The 14,089-nt window shown below is 41.3% G+C and overlaps 1 protein-coding gene across 1 annotated transcript in view; it reads left to right on the top strand.

Annotated features, from left to right (window-relative positions):
- The first annotated feature begins 685 nt into the window (after positions 1-685).
- The window catches only part of col17a1a (collagen, type XVII, alpha 1a), a 22,120-nt gene continuing 8,716 nt past the window's right edge, over positions 686-14,089 (top strand). Inside the window, exons 1-27 of the mRNA XM_058641643.1 lie at positions 686-821; positions 2,934-3,001; positions 3,964-4,377; positions 4,466-4,513; positions 4,806-4,859; positions 4,935-4,982; positions 5,127-5,273; positions 5,405-5,503; positions 5,578-5,643; positions 5,750-5,824; positions 5,956-6,006; positions 7,478-7,642; positions 7,746-7,820; positions 7,905-7,952; positions 8,701-8,823; positions 8,910-9,206; positions 9,515-9,565; positions 9,869-9,895; positions 9,995-10,021; positions 10,099-10,161; positions 10,247-10,342; positions 10,428-10,490; positions 11,084-11,119; positions 11,204-11,257; positions 11,345-11,416; positions 12,684-12,746; positions 14,002-14,073. Coding sequence (XP_058497626.1) covers positions 2,944-3,001; positions 3,964-4,377; positions 4,466-4,513; positions 4,806-4,859; positions 4,935-4,982; positions 5,127-5,273; positions 5,405-5,503; positions 5,578-5,643; positions 5,750-5,824; positions 5,956-6,006; positions 7,478-7,642; positions 7,746-7,820; positions 7,905-7,952; positions 8,701-8,823; positions 8,910-9,206; positions 9,515-9,565; positions 9,869-9,895; positions 9,995-10,021; positions 10,099-10,161; positions 10,247-10,342; positions 10,428-10,490; positions 11,084-11,119; positions 11,204-11,257; positions 11,345-11,416; positions 12,684-12,746; positions 14,002-14,073 — 2,392 coding nt within the window. The 5' untranslated portion in view covers positions 686-821; positions 2,934-2,943. The remainder of the gene's footprint in view (positions 822-2,933; positions 3,002-3,963; positions 4,378-4,465; positions 4,514-4,805; positions 4,860-4,934; positions 4,983-5,126; positions 5,274-5,404; positions 5,504-5,577; positions 5,644-5,749; positions 5,825-5,955; positions 6,007-7,477; positions 7,643-7,745; positions 7,821-7,904; positions 7,953-8,700; positions 8,824-8,909; positions 9,207-9,514; positions 9,566-9,868; positions 9,896-9,994; positions 10,022-10,098; positions 10,162-10,246; positions 10,343-10,427; positions 10,491-11,083; positions 11,120-11,203; positions 11,258-11,344; positions 11,417-12,683; positions 12,747-14,001; positions 14,074-14,089) is intronic.

The following is a 14,089-nucleotide window of genomic DNA, read 5'->3' as shown; positions in this document are numbered from 1 at the left end:
GTTTATACTGATTATACATTATACGTATACAATGTATACGTATAATGTATAATCAGTACATTACATTATATATAGCATATATACATTATGCTAATGTAAATGTTAAGTGCAGTAGTTTATCAATAATACAAAATATTCACTAGGAACTTGTGGGGGTTACATATGGAAGGCAGTTTTTCCTATTAAAGATTTAAGTTCAGGAAATAATAATAATAATAATAATAATAATAATAAAAATAATAAAAGTGAAACAACTCCAAACATCAATCAAGTCTCTGATGAGAAAAAGATTGTCCTTCATGCTTCTGGGTCTGGGACACAGTAAGCTTGGTCCATGTGTATGACCATCAGCCTCTCAGCCTGCAATGTATATCTATGTGGTCTGGTCTTAGTTTCAAAGACAAATATACATATTACACACAGTGAATCTGAGGTCATATTCCTGTGATGTGATGATTCACCAGACACATCCATCTCCACTGATCTCCACATAAATGGAGTAATAAATGCAGGGGCGTTACACAAATCGTTCAACCACATTCACTCTCTCCATGTTTTCGTTTTTCACTCACTGAGCCCCATGGCTATTTTCTGCACACATTCTGCACAGGTGCGTGTCTTCAGCCGAAGACACGGCCCCTTCCACCGTGTTGGAACTTGTTGACTGAAGCTATGAATCAGACAAAGCTAATACATAAAGTCTGCAGGCACATGTACAGTCTGCACCTGGACTTAATGCGACAAAGTGAAGAGGACAAAGTGATTATTTGTCTCTGATGGGTGCAGACGGCTGGTTTATTTTTGCACAAATGATATAAGAGGTAAGTCAAAGCTTAACTTAATGATTTGATCTGCCTATTGTTAATGCATGTATAAATATATATTGTTAACTTATGTTGCAGGTTCATACCTGGTACCAAGTACAAGTTACAACCATAATAAAGAATGTCATCCAAATGTATTGCTTTGCTGAAAGATATAATATAAACAGCAATGAAAATTATAGAGCACATGGTAGGGAATGCAATAAAAAGTATCTAAGTAATATCAACTTAATTAATTGAGTATATATATGATAGATAGATAGATAGATAGATAGATAGATAGATAGATAGATAGATAGAGTGTGACATGTGCACACACAGTGTTAGGGTTAAAGACGTTGGCTTCTGTGCCATCTTGTGGGTGCAGGCTGTATTTATTGCGTGACCAGTTGGGAGAAACATTGTTTGTGGCCACAGCAGCTGCCGCTCCTGAGCTTGAGGCTTCTCTCTCTCTCTCTCAGACTGTGAAAACATGCCCCAAAAGACAAGTCACTTCAAGCTAATAGCTGCGCTGAATGGAAAAAAGCATATTTGAGTTTTGAGAAGATTGCTGCAGCCCAGGGGCAAAAAAAAAAGTGTTTGGCAAAAACAGATTTTCAGCCAACTGGCTGACTGTTCATGTACAGCTGCTTTTACCTGGACCTCTGTGCAACAAAAAAATAAAACTGAAGAAGCCCTTGGCCTTCATTTATTTATTTTAACCTGACATTTATGTGTTTGCAGGTGTGTGTTTTTTTTTTCTTGTTAACCTTTATTTATACAGGTTATCCCATTAAGACACGGGTTGTCATTTTCAAGAGAGACCTAACCTTGACAACAGATTACAAAGCTAGGAGCAGGAGCAAGTTCCCAAAGATGTCCTCTCCAGTGACTATACAAGAATTTTAAAATCTGTAAAGGGAATAAAGCGTGTTCCAGGTGGAGGGGGCAAAATAGGAAAATTACTTTTTGCCGAGCTCTGTGCTGACAGAGGGGACAGTAAAAGTGATGAAGTCCTGAATGTAAGCTATGACTGACCGGAGTATGTAACATGTAGGTGGATAAATATGTGGGCAACAGGCCTAGGATAGATTTATAAATGAAATTGTACCAATGCAATGATGAGCAGCTGACCAGAGAGGACACGGTGCAATGGTGTGTGAGGGGCCTATAGCCTGTCATGAATCTCAGCGAGAGATTGAGGCATTCATGTAAATGATATCTGAAGTTTTCTTTGGTTATGGATGTGTTTTGATCTATGATAAACAGATGTGTAACACAGCTGGATAAAGCTGTTCCCATTAGAAAGGGACAGATAAGTGAGAGACACATTTAAGTTGATGACGATGGAAAAACTATCCACAATCCACAAGATCCAAGAGCTGGAGCATATGTTACTATTAAGGGAGGAGTTTAAGGGGAAATGTAAGGGTCACTGGACCCAAAAACTTTGAGAGGCCCTGAGTGAGGACAGTTCAGGCTGCAGGAATGAGCTTAGACCTAGTTGTTGCCGATAGGCTAAAGTAAGACATCGTATTTAAAGGGATTTTGCTGCTGCTCCTGCTGTGTAGCCTGTGTGGCTGCTGATCCTCAACGTCCTCTCCACATCCAAAGCAAAACCCGTAAAAACAACCCACAATTGTGTTCTGTTCCAATTGTGGGTCAAAACTGGATTCTCCAGTTCTGACCAGTGGTTCAATGATAGTAAACACTGCACATTACAATGTCCTCATAAATGTTCATAATAATACAATAGTTTTTTTTTGTTATTTACTCTACAGTAGGATCCACCTGCTGTGCAGATCGTACATCATATCAGATCTCTTGTAGTTAAAGTTTCTTTAGCGCTTTCACCTCTTTGTGTCTTTCCCTGTGACATAAAAGGGCCTTTATGTCACAAAGGGCCTTCAAGGAAAGACACATTCATCAAGCGAACAATAGCCTCCTGTCGTTTCTATACAATGACGCAGCAAACCCTTTCAATCAATGGCATATATGACTTCAAAGGAGAGAAATATGACCAGAGCCAAATGTGACTTTGGTTTACTCCAGTCCAATAATGAAAATCCTGTATTTCACATAGCATGGCCTCACACACTCTTCCTGTGTACACCCTGTTGTTTTCAACAGATAACGCTGGATGGACAAGCTAACCACAACCAGGAATGTTGGGAGTGCTGGAGGCACTGGAGTAAGAGGTAAGATGTCAACCGTGTGTGTTCCTGCATCTTCATTGTTCTCTGCTCTCCGTGTGGAAACCACGCTCTTCAATGTCAACACGGTGCAGCAAATCAATGGGTTCTTGTATGTTTGTCTTTGTGAAGACCAAACAAAACATGTGAACCAGAGCGAGTGAGGACATCTCATGGTTCTCACAACTTTTAATGGCTTTTATTTTAAGGGTTAATGTTAGAATTAGGTTTAGGCTTAGTTGGTTAGGGTTAGGCATTTCGTTGTAATGGTTAAGGTTAGGGTTAGACATTAACTGGTTATGGTTAAGATCAGGCATAACATGATATCATACTGTAATGGTCTGCACCTGCACCAGTAACTGACCAATCACAGTCCAGTTCACAGCAAGAGAGAGAGAGAGAGAGAGAGAGAGAGAGAGATCAAATCAATTATGTTTATGTCAGCTTCACCCAAAAAAAATGACTCCTGTACAATAACTGTCTGAAAAGTGAAGTAAATTGGCGAACGTGAGATGATGTTACTACTTTACTTGTTATTTTTTTGTGTCATATCTACATTTCTAAAGTGACATAGTTGCCAAGTATTTGAGGCAAAAGGATCCCCAGCAGGAGGAGGATGAGTAAATAGATCTCAGAAACATGAGATGACATGTATCTTTGGATCAACACCCTGGACACTTCTCACGCCTGTGCTGTAAATCAGTCAGGGAAATATTTCATGGATAAGAGTCATATTGGACATGTGCAGGCACAGTGTGCTGCCTGACAAGCTGAGTCTTTCCTTGGGAATGTAATTTAATAAAAACAATTCAAGCTTAAAAGGTCAACCGTTAACTTTGACTGTCAAGTTCTGTCAACTGAGCTGGAGAAGGATTTCAGGCGATTGGATGTGAGCCATCCAGTGGGCAGTTTGCTGAGTTTGCTTTAATCTCAATTCCACCCCCCCTATGTGCTATTTATCCCCCTAGGTGATTTTTCACTAAGTGCAGGTGACTCAGATGGAAGATCAGCATCAGGAGGCTCTGGTGTCACAAGCAGCTCTGTGGCGATATCATCCAGAAGCTCCAGTGGATCTGGACTAAACAGAGGTTCTGGAAGCACCAGCTTCACTAATGTAGGAGCGGCTGAACCCATGACCCATGAGTTTGGGGCAGGTGGAGGAATGTCCTCCAGCATGTCTTCTAGTTTTGTGAATGGCGGCAGAGAGGGGAGAAGGGAAGGAGGTCTCGGTGGTGTTACCACAGTGACCAAGACCAGCTACAGCTCAGGCGGATCTGGAAATTCAAACAGAGGATCGTCCTCTGCAGCCACTTACTCGCCTTCTGCAAGAGAGAGGAAGAGCACGACCACGATGGCAGCAGCTCACTCTGACGTGTTCGATGGTTGGTTGTTGGTCAGCACTTACACGAGTTGAACGAGAAACCGTAAACTGAAGGTTCATGTGATTGTTTTTGTATCTCCGTGTTTCAGACAGCTCAAGCACAAACTCTTCTCCTGAGTATAACAGGAAGGTGTACAGTAAGTGATTGAATCATTTCAGTCTCACATACAAAAGATGCCCATCACTTATAGGTTTGAATGACACCTGTTAGCAGTTAATCCAATCATTTATTTTATTTAAAATGTTACAGATTATTCTACAGTTTAGAATCTCTCAGGAGTGAGAGTGAGAACTCATTTTTTTTCTTTTTAACCAAAATTTCAAATCAGCACTTGCACATTTGACTAAAAAGGACATTATTTATGTAAATCCCACACAATAGCAAAGTACACCACCTAGGCTCACACATGTAAATGTGTTTTCTTGCAGGTACATCGACTGCAACTTCAAGTTCTGCCGCCAGAGGGAGAACTCGGAGCAGAGGTAGGCATTCAGTGACTCGTGCAACAGTACACGACCATTTCATGATCACTTAGTGACCATGTCGTCTTTTCATAGAGAGTGAGATCAGAGCCCGACTTCAGAGTGCTTCTCCACCAGCAAGTTGTGAGTGAGACTTGCATTGTCCATGTCTATAAATACATCTGTTACTACAGAGGAGTGAACACTTCAGTACATTATATCCTGTAATTATTAAATATAGACAGTAGCGTGAGGTAAAAGGAAATGTTCCTCTGTGGCTCCCTGCAGGGACAGAGCTGGACGATGTGAAGCGTCTGCTGAGAGGAAACCACTCCACCAGCACCAGCCCCACACAGTCCCCCAACAACACACTGCCCATCCCCAGGAAGGCTGGTGTGGAAGCCAGGACCATGTCTGAGAGCTCCACGACAACAGGTTCACGTTCCGTGCACATCTGTCAAAACACTCCACTCAATCTATTCATTTGCATGTCAAAAGTGGGAGAAGAATGAGGACACTGATAAATGCTTCCTTAAAGCCTAACATGTTTCTTCTTTTCATTCTAGAGCACTATGGCAGCATTTGGCCTGGAGGAGTAAGCAGCAGTTACAGTTACAGCAGCAACCCAAACAATCTGTCCACTTCCTCCACTCTTTACCAGTCAGGTCAGCAATTAATAAAAGCAATCGAACGTTGCATATGAAGTTACTGCAGCTGTTAATGGTTGTGTCCTCTCCAGGAGCTCAGAACAACCTGACACTCAGCTCTCCCTATGTGAGCAGTGGATTATCTCCCAGCAGCACTGGTGAGCCTCTCCTCCTCTTCATCTCACCACCCTCATGTGTTTCACATCTGAAGCTGTGCACTGACAGGAGTTGACAATGTTGCTTTTCTCTGTGCCTCTGTTCCAGTGTATGGTCTTCAGAATAATCTGGTCAGTACTAGTCCCACTGCTCTCTCTCCCACTGGCGCCAGCACTCAGATAGGTAAATATTTAAAGTTGCAACGATAAAAAGATTTTTATGAGCTTTTTGATTGTTGTTGTTTTTTTTATTTTTTTAATAAAACTGTCAGTTGTATTGATCTTTATTGAAGATGTCTTCTTGTCGTCTCACAGTTTATGGCGTGCAGAAAAATGTTTCTGGCACTGGAATAAGCACAACCACAGGTGAGACCTGGAAAAAAGATATATGATACACGGTTAGGTTAGGTAACCACTACATGGTTGGTGTAGTGGTTAGCAATCTTGCCTTTGCAGCAAGAAGACCTGGGTTTGAGCTCTCCCTGTGTGTGTGTGTGTGTGTGTGTGTGTGTGTGTGTGTGTGTGTGTGTGTGTGTGTGTGTGTGTGTGTGTGGCTTTTCTCTGGGTTCTCTGGTTTCCTCCCACAGTCCAAAAACAAGCAATATGGGGATTAGGTAAATTAGACACTCTAAAATTGACCATAGGTGGACAGATGGACTAGCCAACTGTCCAGGGTGTGACCCCGCCTATCGCCCTGTCAGCTGAGATTGGCCCAGCACCCCCTGCAACCCTCCTGTGGAGGATAAAGCGATAGTGGATGGATGGAATATAATATTCAAACATTAATTAATCACAGAAACATTTGCCTTTATTTATGTGTTTGTTATGCTATGCACTTTTTACATTATCTACTGACTTGAAATACAATAACTTGATGAGGTAGAGACAGAAGAAAGAGATTCTGATGTTTATAGAACTACAATGTCATTTATATAGCAGCAGCAGAGATTGTTGATAAAGATGATACTGATATCAACTTTAATTATAGTAGTATAGTATAATAATAATAATAATAATAATAATAATAATGATAAGGGTGATGATGTGATATGAATTATAATAATAATAATAGCCTCAAAACTGGATCTGGATCCTGCAGCCTGCAAAGATGCGTGTGCCATGCCAATAGGAATAACAACATCCGTACAATGAAGAAATATAATATAATGGCAGATTGACAGATTACAATACTGAATATATTGCATATATCACAGCTGCATATTAAAGCTGTTGTCAGTGATGTCATCTTTTGGCTCTTTTCCATCACTGTTGTTAGCATTAGCTTCCGACAAACAACCTATAACCTCATAGTGAATAAGTGCTCCACCACCAAACATGCGGTCACACAGGGAGGCCTCTGTGTAGAGCTCTGGCTCCTGATTGGACAAATTGTTTTGGGATCCTGGAAATCATTTTCTCATAGATTTACTGTCAGAGCCTGACTAACAGACTTATTGTAAGTGCAAATCTGGGTCAAAACAACTCAACTCAAATGTATTTATAGAGCAGAATGACGTCAATACAGTAAGCAATTCCAAGCTTCAGGTCCATTGAGCTGTCACTCAGTAGCCAATCAGCAGGCAGCTTTCTAAGGCCCGTAAGAAAAAAAAAACACAGAACAAAGAACAAATCAGGAAGCACAAAGAACAGGTGTATTTTCAAACAATAAAATACAATATTATACATGTCCCCACCATCTATACACAAACCTGCACCCTTGGCTAGAACAGCCCACTTATTAAAAACATGTCAGGTTTAAATGTGGCTCAGGCTCCCATGCATTAGATAAATAGTTTAGCATCCTTACCAGTTGAGTTGTGTCGTTTGTTTTTTACAGTGAGGCCCAGCAGTCCCAGCTTTGATGGAGTGTCAGGCAAAGACTTTAACTTTGTGCTGATAGAGAAGGAGAACGCTCCCATCAAAAAGGAGACGGAGAGGCTGGTCATGACCAAAGACACAGGGAAGCAGTTCATCAGTTCTGCTGCACCTCTCACTTCTGCTGGTAATAGCAAATACTGCAAAGTACAGGACTTCTGCTACCGCTATGATTTATAATGCTAATCCACTGTTGTTTATGCCTCGTTTTATAACATGTTCTCACTTAGTGTCCTACTCTGATGACTCCCTGAAGAAACAGAAGTTATCAACCAGCACAATGGACGAATTAGCAGACGCTAAATGTAACTCGACGAGTTGTATTGACTTTTAATTCATATATTACACAAGACACAGTGCCATATAATTCATTTCAATTTTGATTTAAGATGATTCAGCGCTGAAAGTTGCAAAAAAGGACAAGGCCACATATGCAGGTACAGTATATATATACATATACTTATATAAAATGTATGTTTAAAAATGTACTCATAAACACAAACATAAATTATATGAATAGAAGTTAAAGCTGCAGTCAGTGATGGGCTGTTACAGATGATTGGCCTGTTTGTGAGGGGGCGGGGCATTTATTCACTGCCAAAACTCATTCATTCATTCATTGGATAAAAATGTTGTGGGATACTCTTTCTATGTTTCTCCTGGAGTTACTGTCAGATTTTCATTCGGATCTTGTATTAACATCCATGATTACAAGTAAACAACAAGTTCATCACAGCTGACGTGGATCCTGGGCCAGGACAGTGACATCCAGACCCATGGTGTCACTGAACAACGAGATGTGAACAGTTGGGCATCCTCTGTCATTCTGCCTGTGAATCCCAGAGTTATGGCATATCTAAGGTTTTGGAGAAAAGGGGGACACGTCAGGTGAAGAAGTCTGGCGCCTTCCTCTGCTGACACCTAGAGTCGACCTTGGGGAGGACTGCGCAGTTGTGTTATCGGTCCTTTTCCCCCAGTTAGGTTAGGCTCAACAAAGATATAAAGAGGAACACTGTAGATAAATGATGGGGCCAGGGTTACACAGAGGCCTTTGTGATACTATCACAACATTATGACTATACTATTACCACACTGTTGCTGTCCTGGCATGTAAGAAGACCATTTACGAAAGACTAAGTATAGAAACTTTTCTTATTGTTTCTTGTATCTGACCTTTTTCTTCAGAGATTCAAAAAGATGAATTTGGTTTAGGCTGGTGCTCCTGCTGCAGCTGGTGGAAGTGGCTGTTGGGCCTCCTGCTCGGCCTCCTCCTCCTCCTTGGACTCCTCTTTGGGCTCATTGCTCTGGGTAGGAGGAATAAAACAGGTTTTCCTTCATGAGGGTGTAGAAGAGATGATTTCCACATGCTCACCATCTCCTCTCGCGTTTCAAAGGGGAAGAAGTGAAACGTCTCAAGAACCGCGTCGACGCGTTAGAAGCCAGCGCGGGCACGGCCTCAGCCACGTCCAGCCGATTGTCAGCCTCCTCAGGCATCAACATCGTCGACCCACTGGAGTCGTCGTACGTTGGCAGGAGTTCTGGTGGCCTGACCCGCTCTGACAACACAATCAACCTGGGAGCTGCAGGGTCAGGAGTGGGTGGTGCAGGCGGGCCAAGACAGGACAGTGCTGTCCTGCAGAGGACCGTTCAGCAGCTGGTCAGGGCTGAACTCCACTCAGATGCTGTGAGAGGTACAGACTGAACTCACACACACACACAGATGGTTTATTGATTGTGGTAATACTGACAAATAATGCTGACAGAGCTGTATGTGCCTCTGGAGCCAGTTCTTACTGATTTAACTAGATCTACTTGGATCCCTGTGACACCAAAACGCAAACGGAGACACGCCTGAGACATGACTCTGATCTGTTATCATGAAATTAAAAACGTAGTGGAACACAGCAGGGACACATGCCTTAAGATATTAGATATTAGATTTTGTTTGTAGACGTAAAACTGCGACTATAACTGATTCTAACTTTGTTGTGTCTTTTAGAAACACTTACACACGGCCTAAAAGGGGAGAGAGGAGATTCAGGACCCAAAGGTATGTTTGCACAGATCCTAGCAGACTTCAGAATACAGGTCACATACAGTGGCAAGAAAATCACAAATATTAAAATACAATATTATAATAATCGCAATCATTTCACGTTCACTGTGGTAGTGGAAAAAGTAAGTGAAGTCCTGGAGTAAGGACTCCAATAAAAAGTAGATAGAGTCAAGTTTTAGTATATCTGGTGTTCAACCAGTGAAACCAGATTTGATTTAAACAGTTATTATTAGTTCAACTGCAGTGTGTTTGAAATTACAAAGGGTTTTTATCATAAGTTTGGCTGTTCTGTTACAGGCGACCCAGGGGCGATAGGACAAAAAGGTGAGTTATGAATCCTAATTTCATAAACACAAAACCCCAGGACTGTTCTAATCAAACTCTTAAAATGGGAACCATCCAATAAAAATGTGTGTTTTTCAGGGGAAAGCGGTTTCCCTGGTCTGCCAGGTAAGACAGAGACACTGAAAACAGTGACCCACAGTGTGTTCTATCCGTTTACTCTCTGTAACATCTCTTTTGTGAAGGTCCCCCTGGGCAGATGGGTCATTCAGGATTGGAGGGGGTGAGGGGACCAAAGGGAAGTGCAGGTAATTTTCAGTTTCACTTGTTTTCTGTTGCTTTATGAGGCAGAGGGAAGAGTCTTGGGCTAAGTTCCTCCTTCATTGTGACCAGGTGAACAAGGTATTGAGGGACCACCAGGTCAGAGGGGCCGGGATGGACTGATGGGCCCCCGCGGAGAGACTGGACCACCTGGTTTTGGAGAGAAAGGCAGAGTACAGTTTGTGTCTCTCCCCACGTTAAATCAATGGCAGGTTACTCGTTTTACCTTTGATAATGAAGCTTGATTTTACAGGATCTCAAGGAGAACCAGGACGTCCCGGTCTTGCTGGTGTCGTTGGACCTGCTGGGCCAAAAGGTAAATTTAAAGGTTATGATGAAATTGTAAGTTTGTTTACTTAAAAGTTTAAAAGACAGCTCAATTTGCGCGTCATTCGTTCAATCGTCCATTAAATAAAATGGAAAAATGAGCGTTCCCCTGTTTCGTCCAGTTTTTCCATCTCACGCAAGTTACCTGATCTGAAGGTTGCGTAACCCGGAAGTGACTGCGACAGGGGAGGAGCTTCACACAGGACAACGATAAAACTGTTACAACTGTACAAAAAATGTTATGCTTTTCACTGGAGGGTCACTCTGAAACCAGAAGACTATCTATATAAAGTATGTGCATCGTTTTCAACTACATTGATCTCTATGTCCAGTCATCAGTGAGACCAGAGCGCAGGGACCGTCTGCAAAGTGCAACGTCCCTGAAAAGAGTCACCATAATACAAACTTTCTGTAAACTTTGATTTAATGGGTTCAAAATGCTATGGCTATTATTTAAGTGGTTTGCAATCATGGTACACAGAGAGAGAGAGATCACTGAATATTTTTAACTGATTCTAATCATGTTTAAAATCAACATTTATTGATTTATTATTTATGAAACTTAATTGTTGTTTGACACAGGTGAAGTGGGACATAACGGTGTGTCAGGAACCCCCGGTAGGAGCTTCTTATTTTGTCTGTGTTGTATTTTGTAGTGACTGAAAGCAGTTTTATTAAATGTGTTTATCATTTGTCTGTCAGGTTCTCCTGGTCCAAAGGGTTACCAGGGTGAAGCAGGAGCTCCAGGAGTTAAAGGTTCTTTTCACATTATCATTGTTGGCCTATTCACAGTAAGTAAGTAAATCTTGTATGGACAGAGGTTTTACTGACTGTTAAATGCAGGTGACAGAGGAAGTCCAGGAGTGCCAGGGACCAAAGGAGAGCAGGGAGAGTGGGGTCCACGTGGACCCTCAGGTGGGTTTGATGAATGTTATTTTAAAAGATAACAATTCTTTTTTGGTCAATGCTTAAATAGATTTCAGGACGAGTAAATCAGAGCAATGTCTCTGAGCGACAATAAAAATGATCTTTTTGTAAATAATCAAACAAATGCAGTCAGTCTAAAGCCTGAGTGAACTGAGAGGGGAGCTTATATACTGGGTTGATTGGTGATCAGAGGCAGCTGAGTGCAACAGGTGGGGAGAGTTGGACTAATGAGCAGGGAGTGGCTGGCAGGCAGGTGAGGAGAAGGAGGGGCTGGTGAGCTGAGGTGAATGAGATCATGACAAATACTGCAGAAAACTGTAAGGAATAAAAACAAGGTTTGTTAAAAAACTTATTTCTAAAGCATAAAGTGCAGAGGTCTCACTTGCAATCTCCAATTTGCAATAAGTTATTACTGTTGTTTTTTTTGTTTTCTTTTAATTTACAGATTCATTTTGCGCCATCATTTTTTATTGTGAACTATCCATCCATTTCTACCGCTTTATCCACCACATATGAGGGTTGCCTAAGCCTACCTAGTCCCAATATTGCATGTTTTGGACTGTGGGAGGAAGGTATGCGGGTTATCTTGCTGCAAAGGCAAGAGTGCTAACCACTACACCAACCGTATGGCCTATTGTGAACTCTTCATCTTTCCAAATCAACACTTTTATTTTGAAATTCCTGAAATATTGAAATCATATATCGATATTCAGTTGATTTTAAGCTCAAATTGCCCTCCCCTCCTGATCAGACCGGACACTCAGTGGCCCCCAGGTCATTTGAGTTTGAGACCCATGTTATAACACATGTAAGTTTTCATCAGGCTCTGACATCCCATCAATGACAATTACAAACATCATTTTCCTTTAATGATCCTGTTTTTGTCCCATTGACATGTTCATTGACATTGCACACTCTGCTCGGAAGATTTCATTTATGATTTGAAAAATCATTTTTTTTATTTATTCATACTTGTGTCAGGTTTTTTTCTCTCTTTTTTTATTCTTCATACTGTTTGGTACTTAAATTGAAATTAAGTCAATTAAATTTTATTTGTATAATGCCAATTCATAACATTCATTATCTCAAGGTACTTTACATAGTAACGTTGAGACCTTATATTACTATAAAACGGTTATATCTTGTTATACTTATATGAGGTTAAACAAGGTTTAACCTGACGTTGCTTGAGTACAAAAGAATGTTTAAAGTTGAAAAGGAGCCTTTAGATAATTCCTGTTTTCATGGTTCAAAGGTCAACCTGGACAAATGGGACCACAAGGCCCTGCTGGACCAAAGGGGGCTAAAGGAATTACAGGTGAGGAGAGTTATGATCGTCCTAATTGAATTTCCCATGATGCTCTCAGAGTCATGTGACTACTGGCATTACTACAATGACATGGCAAAGAACAGTTGTACAGCAGGAGTCCCCAGTTCAGTTTCCCCAAAGATCATATTATCTCAAGCATGTCAATACAACCCATTAAGCAGATTCTGTTTTCATGCGTCAGATATCTACAGCTTCTTTATGACTGTGATCTGACGAGTCATAATTACAGCTCAACTATCTGTAATTCACCTCGATTTGGGATAGATCAGAATAAACTAGTCATAATTGTGAAATAGAAATGAATTAAACTGTAGATAATCTCATAATCTCAACCTCGAATTACAAATTGTTGGGGGGGGGGGGGAAACAAGTTGTCTATGCTGAGGCAAAAACTGGAGAAACTAAAGGTGCTGCTTAGAAGATGCAGGCTGAGCAAAGAAGACCATCATGGAGAGCTGGGGATCCACCCGAGGTGACAAAACAATCTGGTGAAGATTGGTTAAATGAGCCAGGTTTTTTAGCAGGAAGGACGGAAGTAATCAAGTAAATCAGCAGCAGAGGAGAGGGAGGTAGTGGCGGGAAACAGAACAAGGGACACAACAGACACTCCCACAAACACACCCACTCACACTGACAGACATAGAACAAGAGGAAAAGGGAAAACAGGAGAGAAGATAAGGTCTCTTATCTTAACAAATCCTGACAATTGGTGTCAGATTTCACTACCAAACCACACCCCCTGTTCTCTATTGTCCCTCCCTCTACTTTGAGCCCAGCTCTTGGCCCTTAAGGTATGCTATAGTCCATGTATCTTTTTTTTTATAGGTCTGTATTTACTTGCAGCAGTATGATTTTGTACCTTTAATTGCAACAGCTGGGAAACTTAGCAGAAAAAGATGCTTTGTGTGTTTGAGTCACGTATAAGTCTCTCGACAAAACCCTTATATGTGATTTTGGATAAGTGCTTCATAATAATTAATAACATAATAAGCCCATGTCAGCATGTCAGTGAACTTCTGTGTGTAATATGGCAGTCTAACGACAAGAACCACCAGCATTAAATCACAGCTGGAGTAACAAACATCACCTCCCCTGCTGTGTAACCAACGAGTAAAACACAGGACACATTATTTGAGTGGTTATAGCTAGTGACGCTGATATTTATACAAACTTCAGCAGCAGTATGTTCTCCTGTTGTTGTTGTGTTGTCTTCTTAACTAAGGTTTTGGGGTATAAATTGCAGGTGACACTGGTTCAATGGGACTTCCTGGTGTCAGAGGGCCACCTGGACTTCCTGGAGATGCTGGTCCCCCAGGTACCTCGATGCTGTC

This window comes from Solea solea, chromosome 10 (assembly GCF_958295425.1).
Source record: "Solea solea chromosome 10, fSolSol10.1, whole genome shotgun sequence".
Classification (NCBI taxonomy): Eukaryota; Metazoa; Chordata; class Actinopteri; order Pleuronectiformes; family Soleidae; genus Solea; species Solea solea.
The sequence above is the reverse complement of the archived record's forward strand: the minus strand, read 5'-3'. Positions and strand labels throughout refer to the sequence as shown.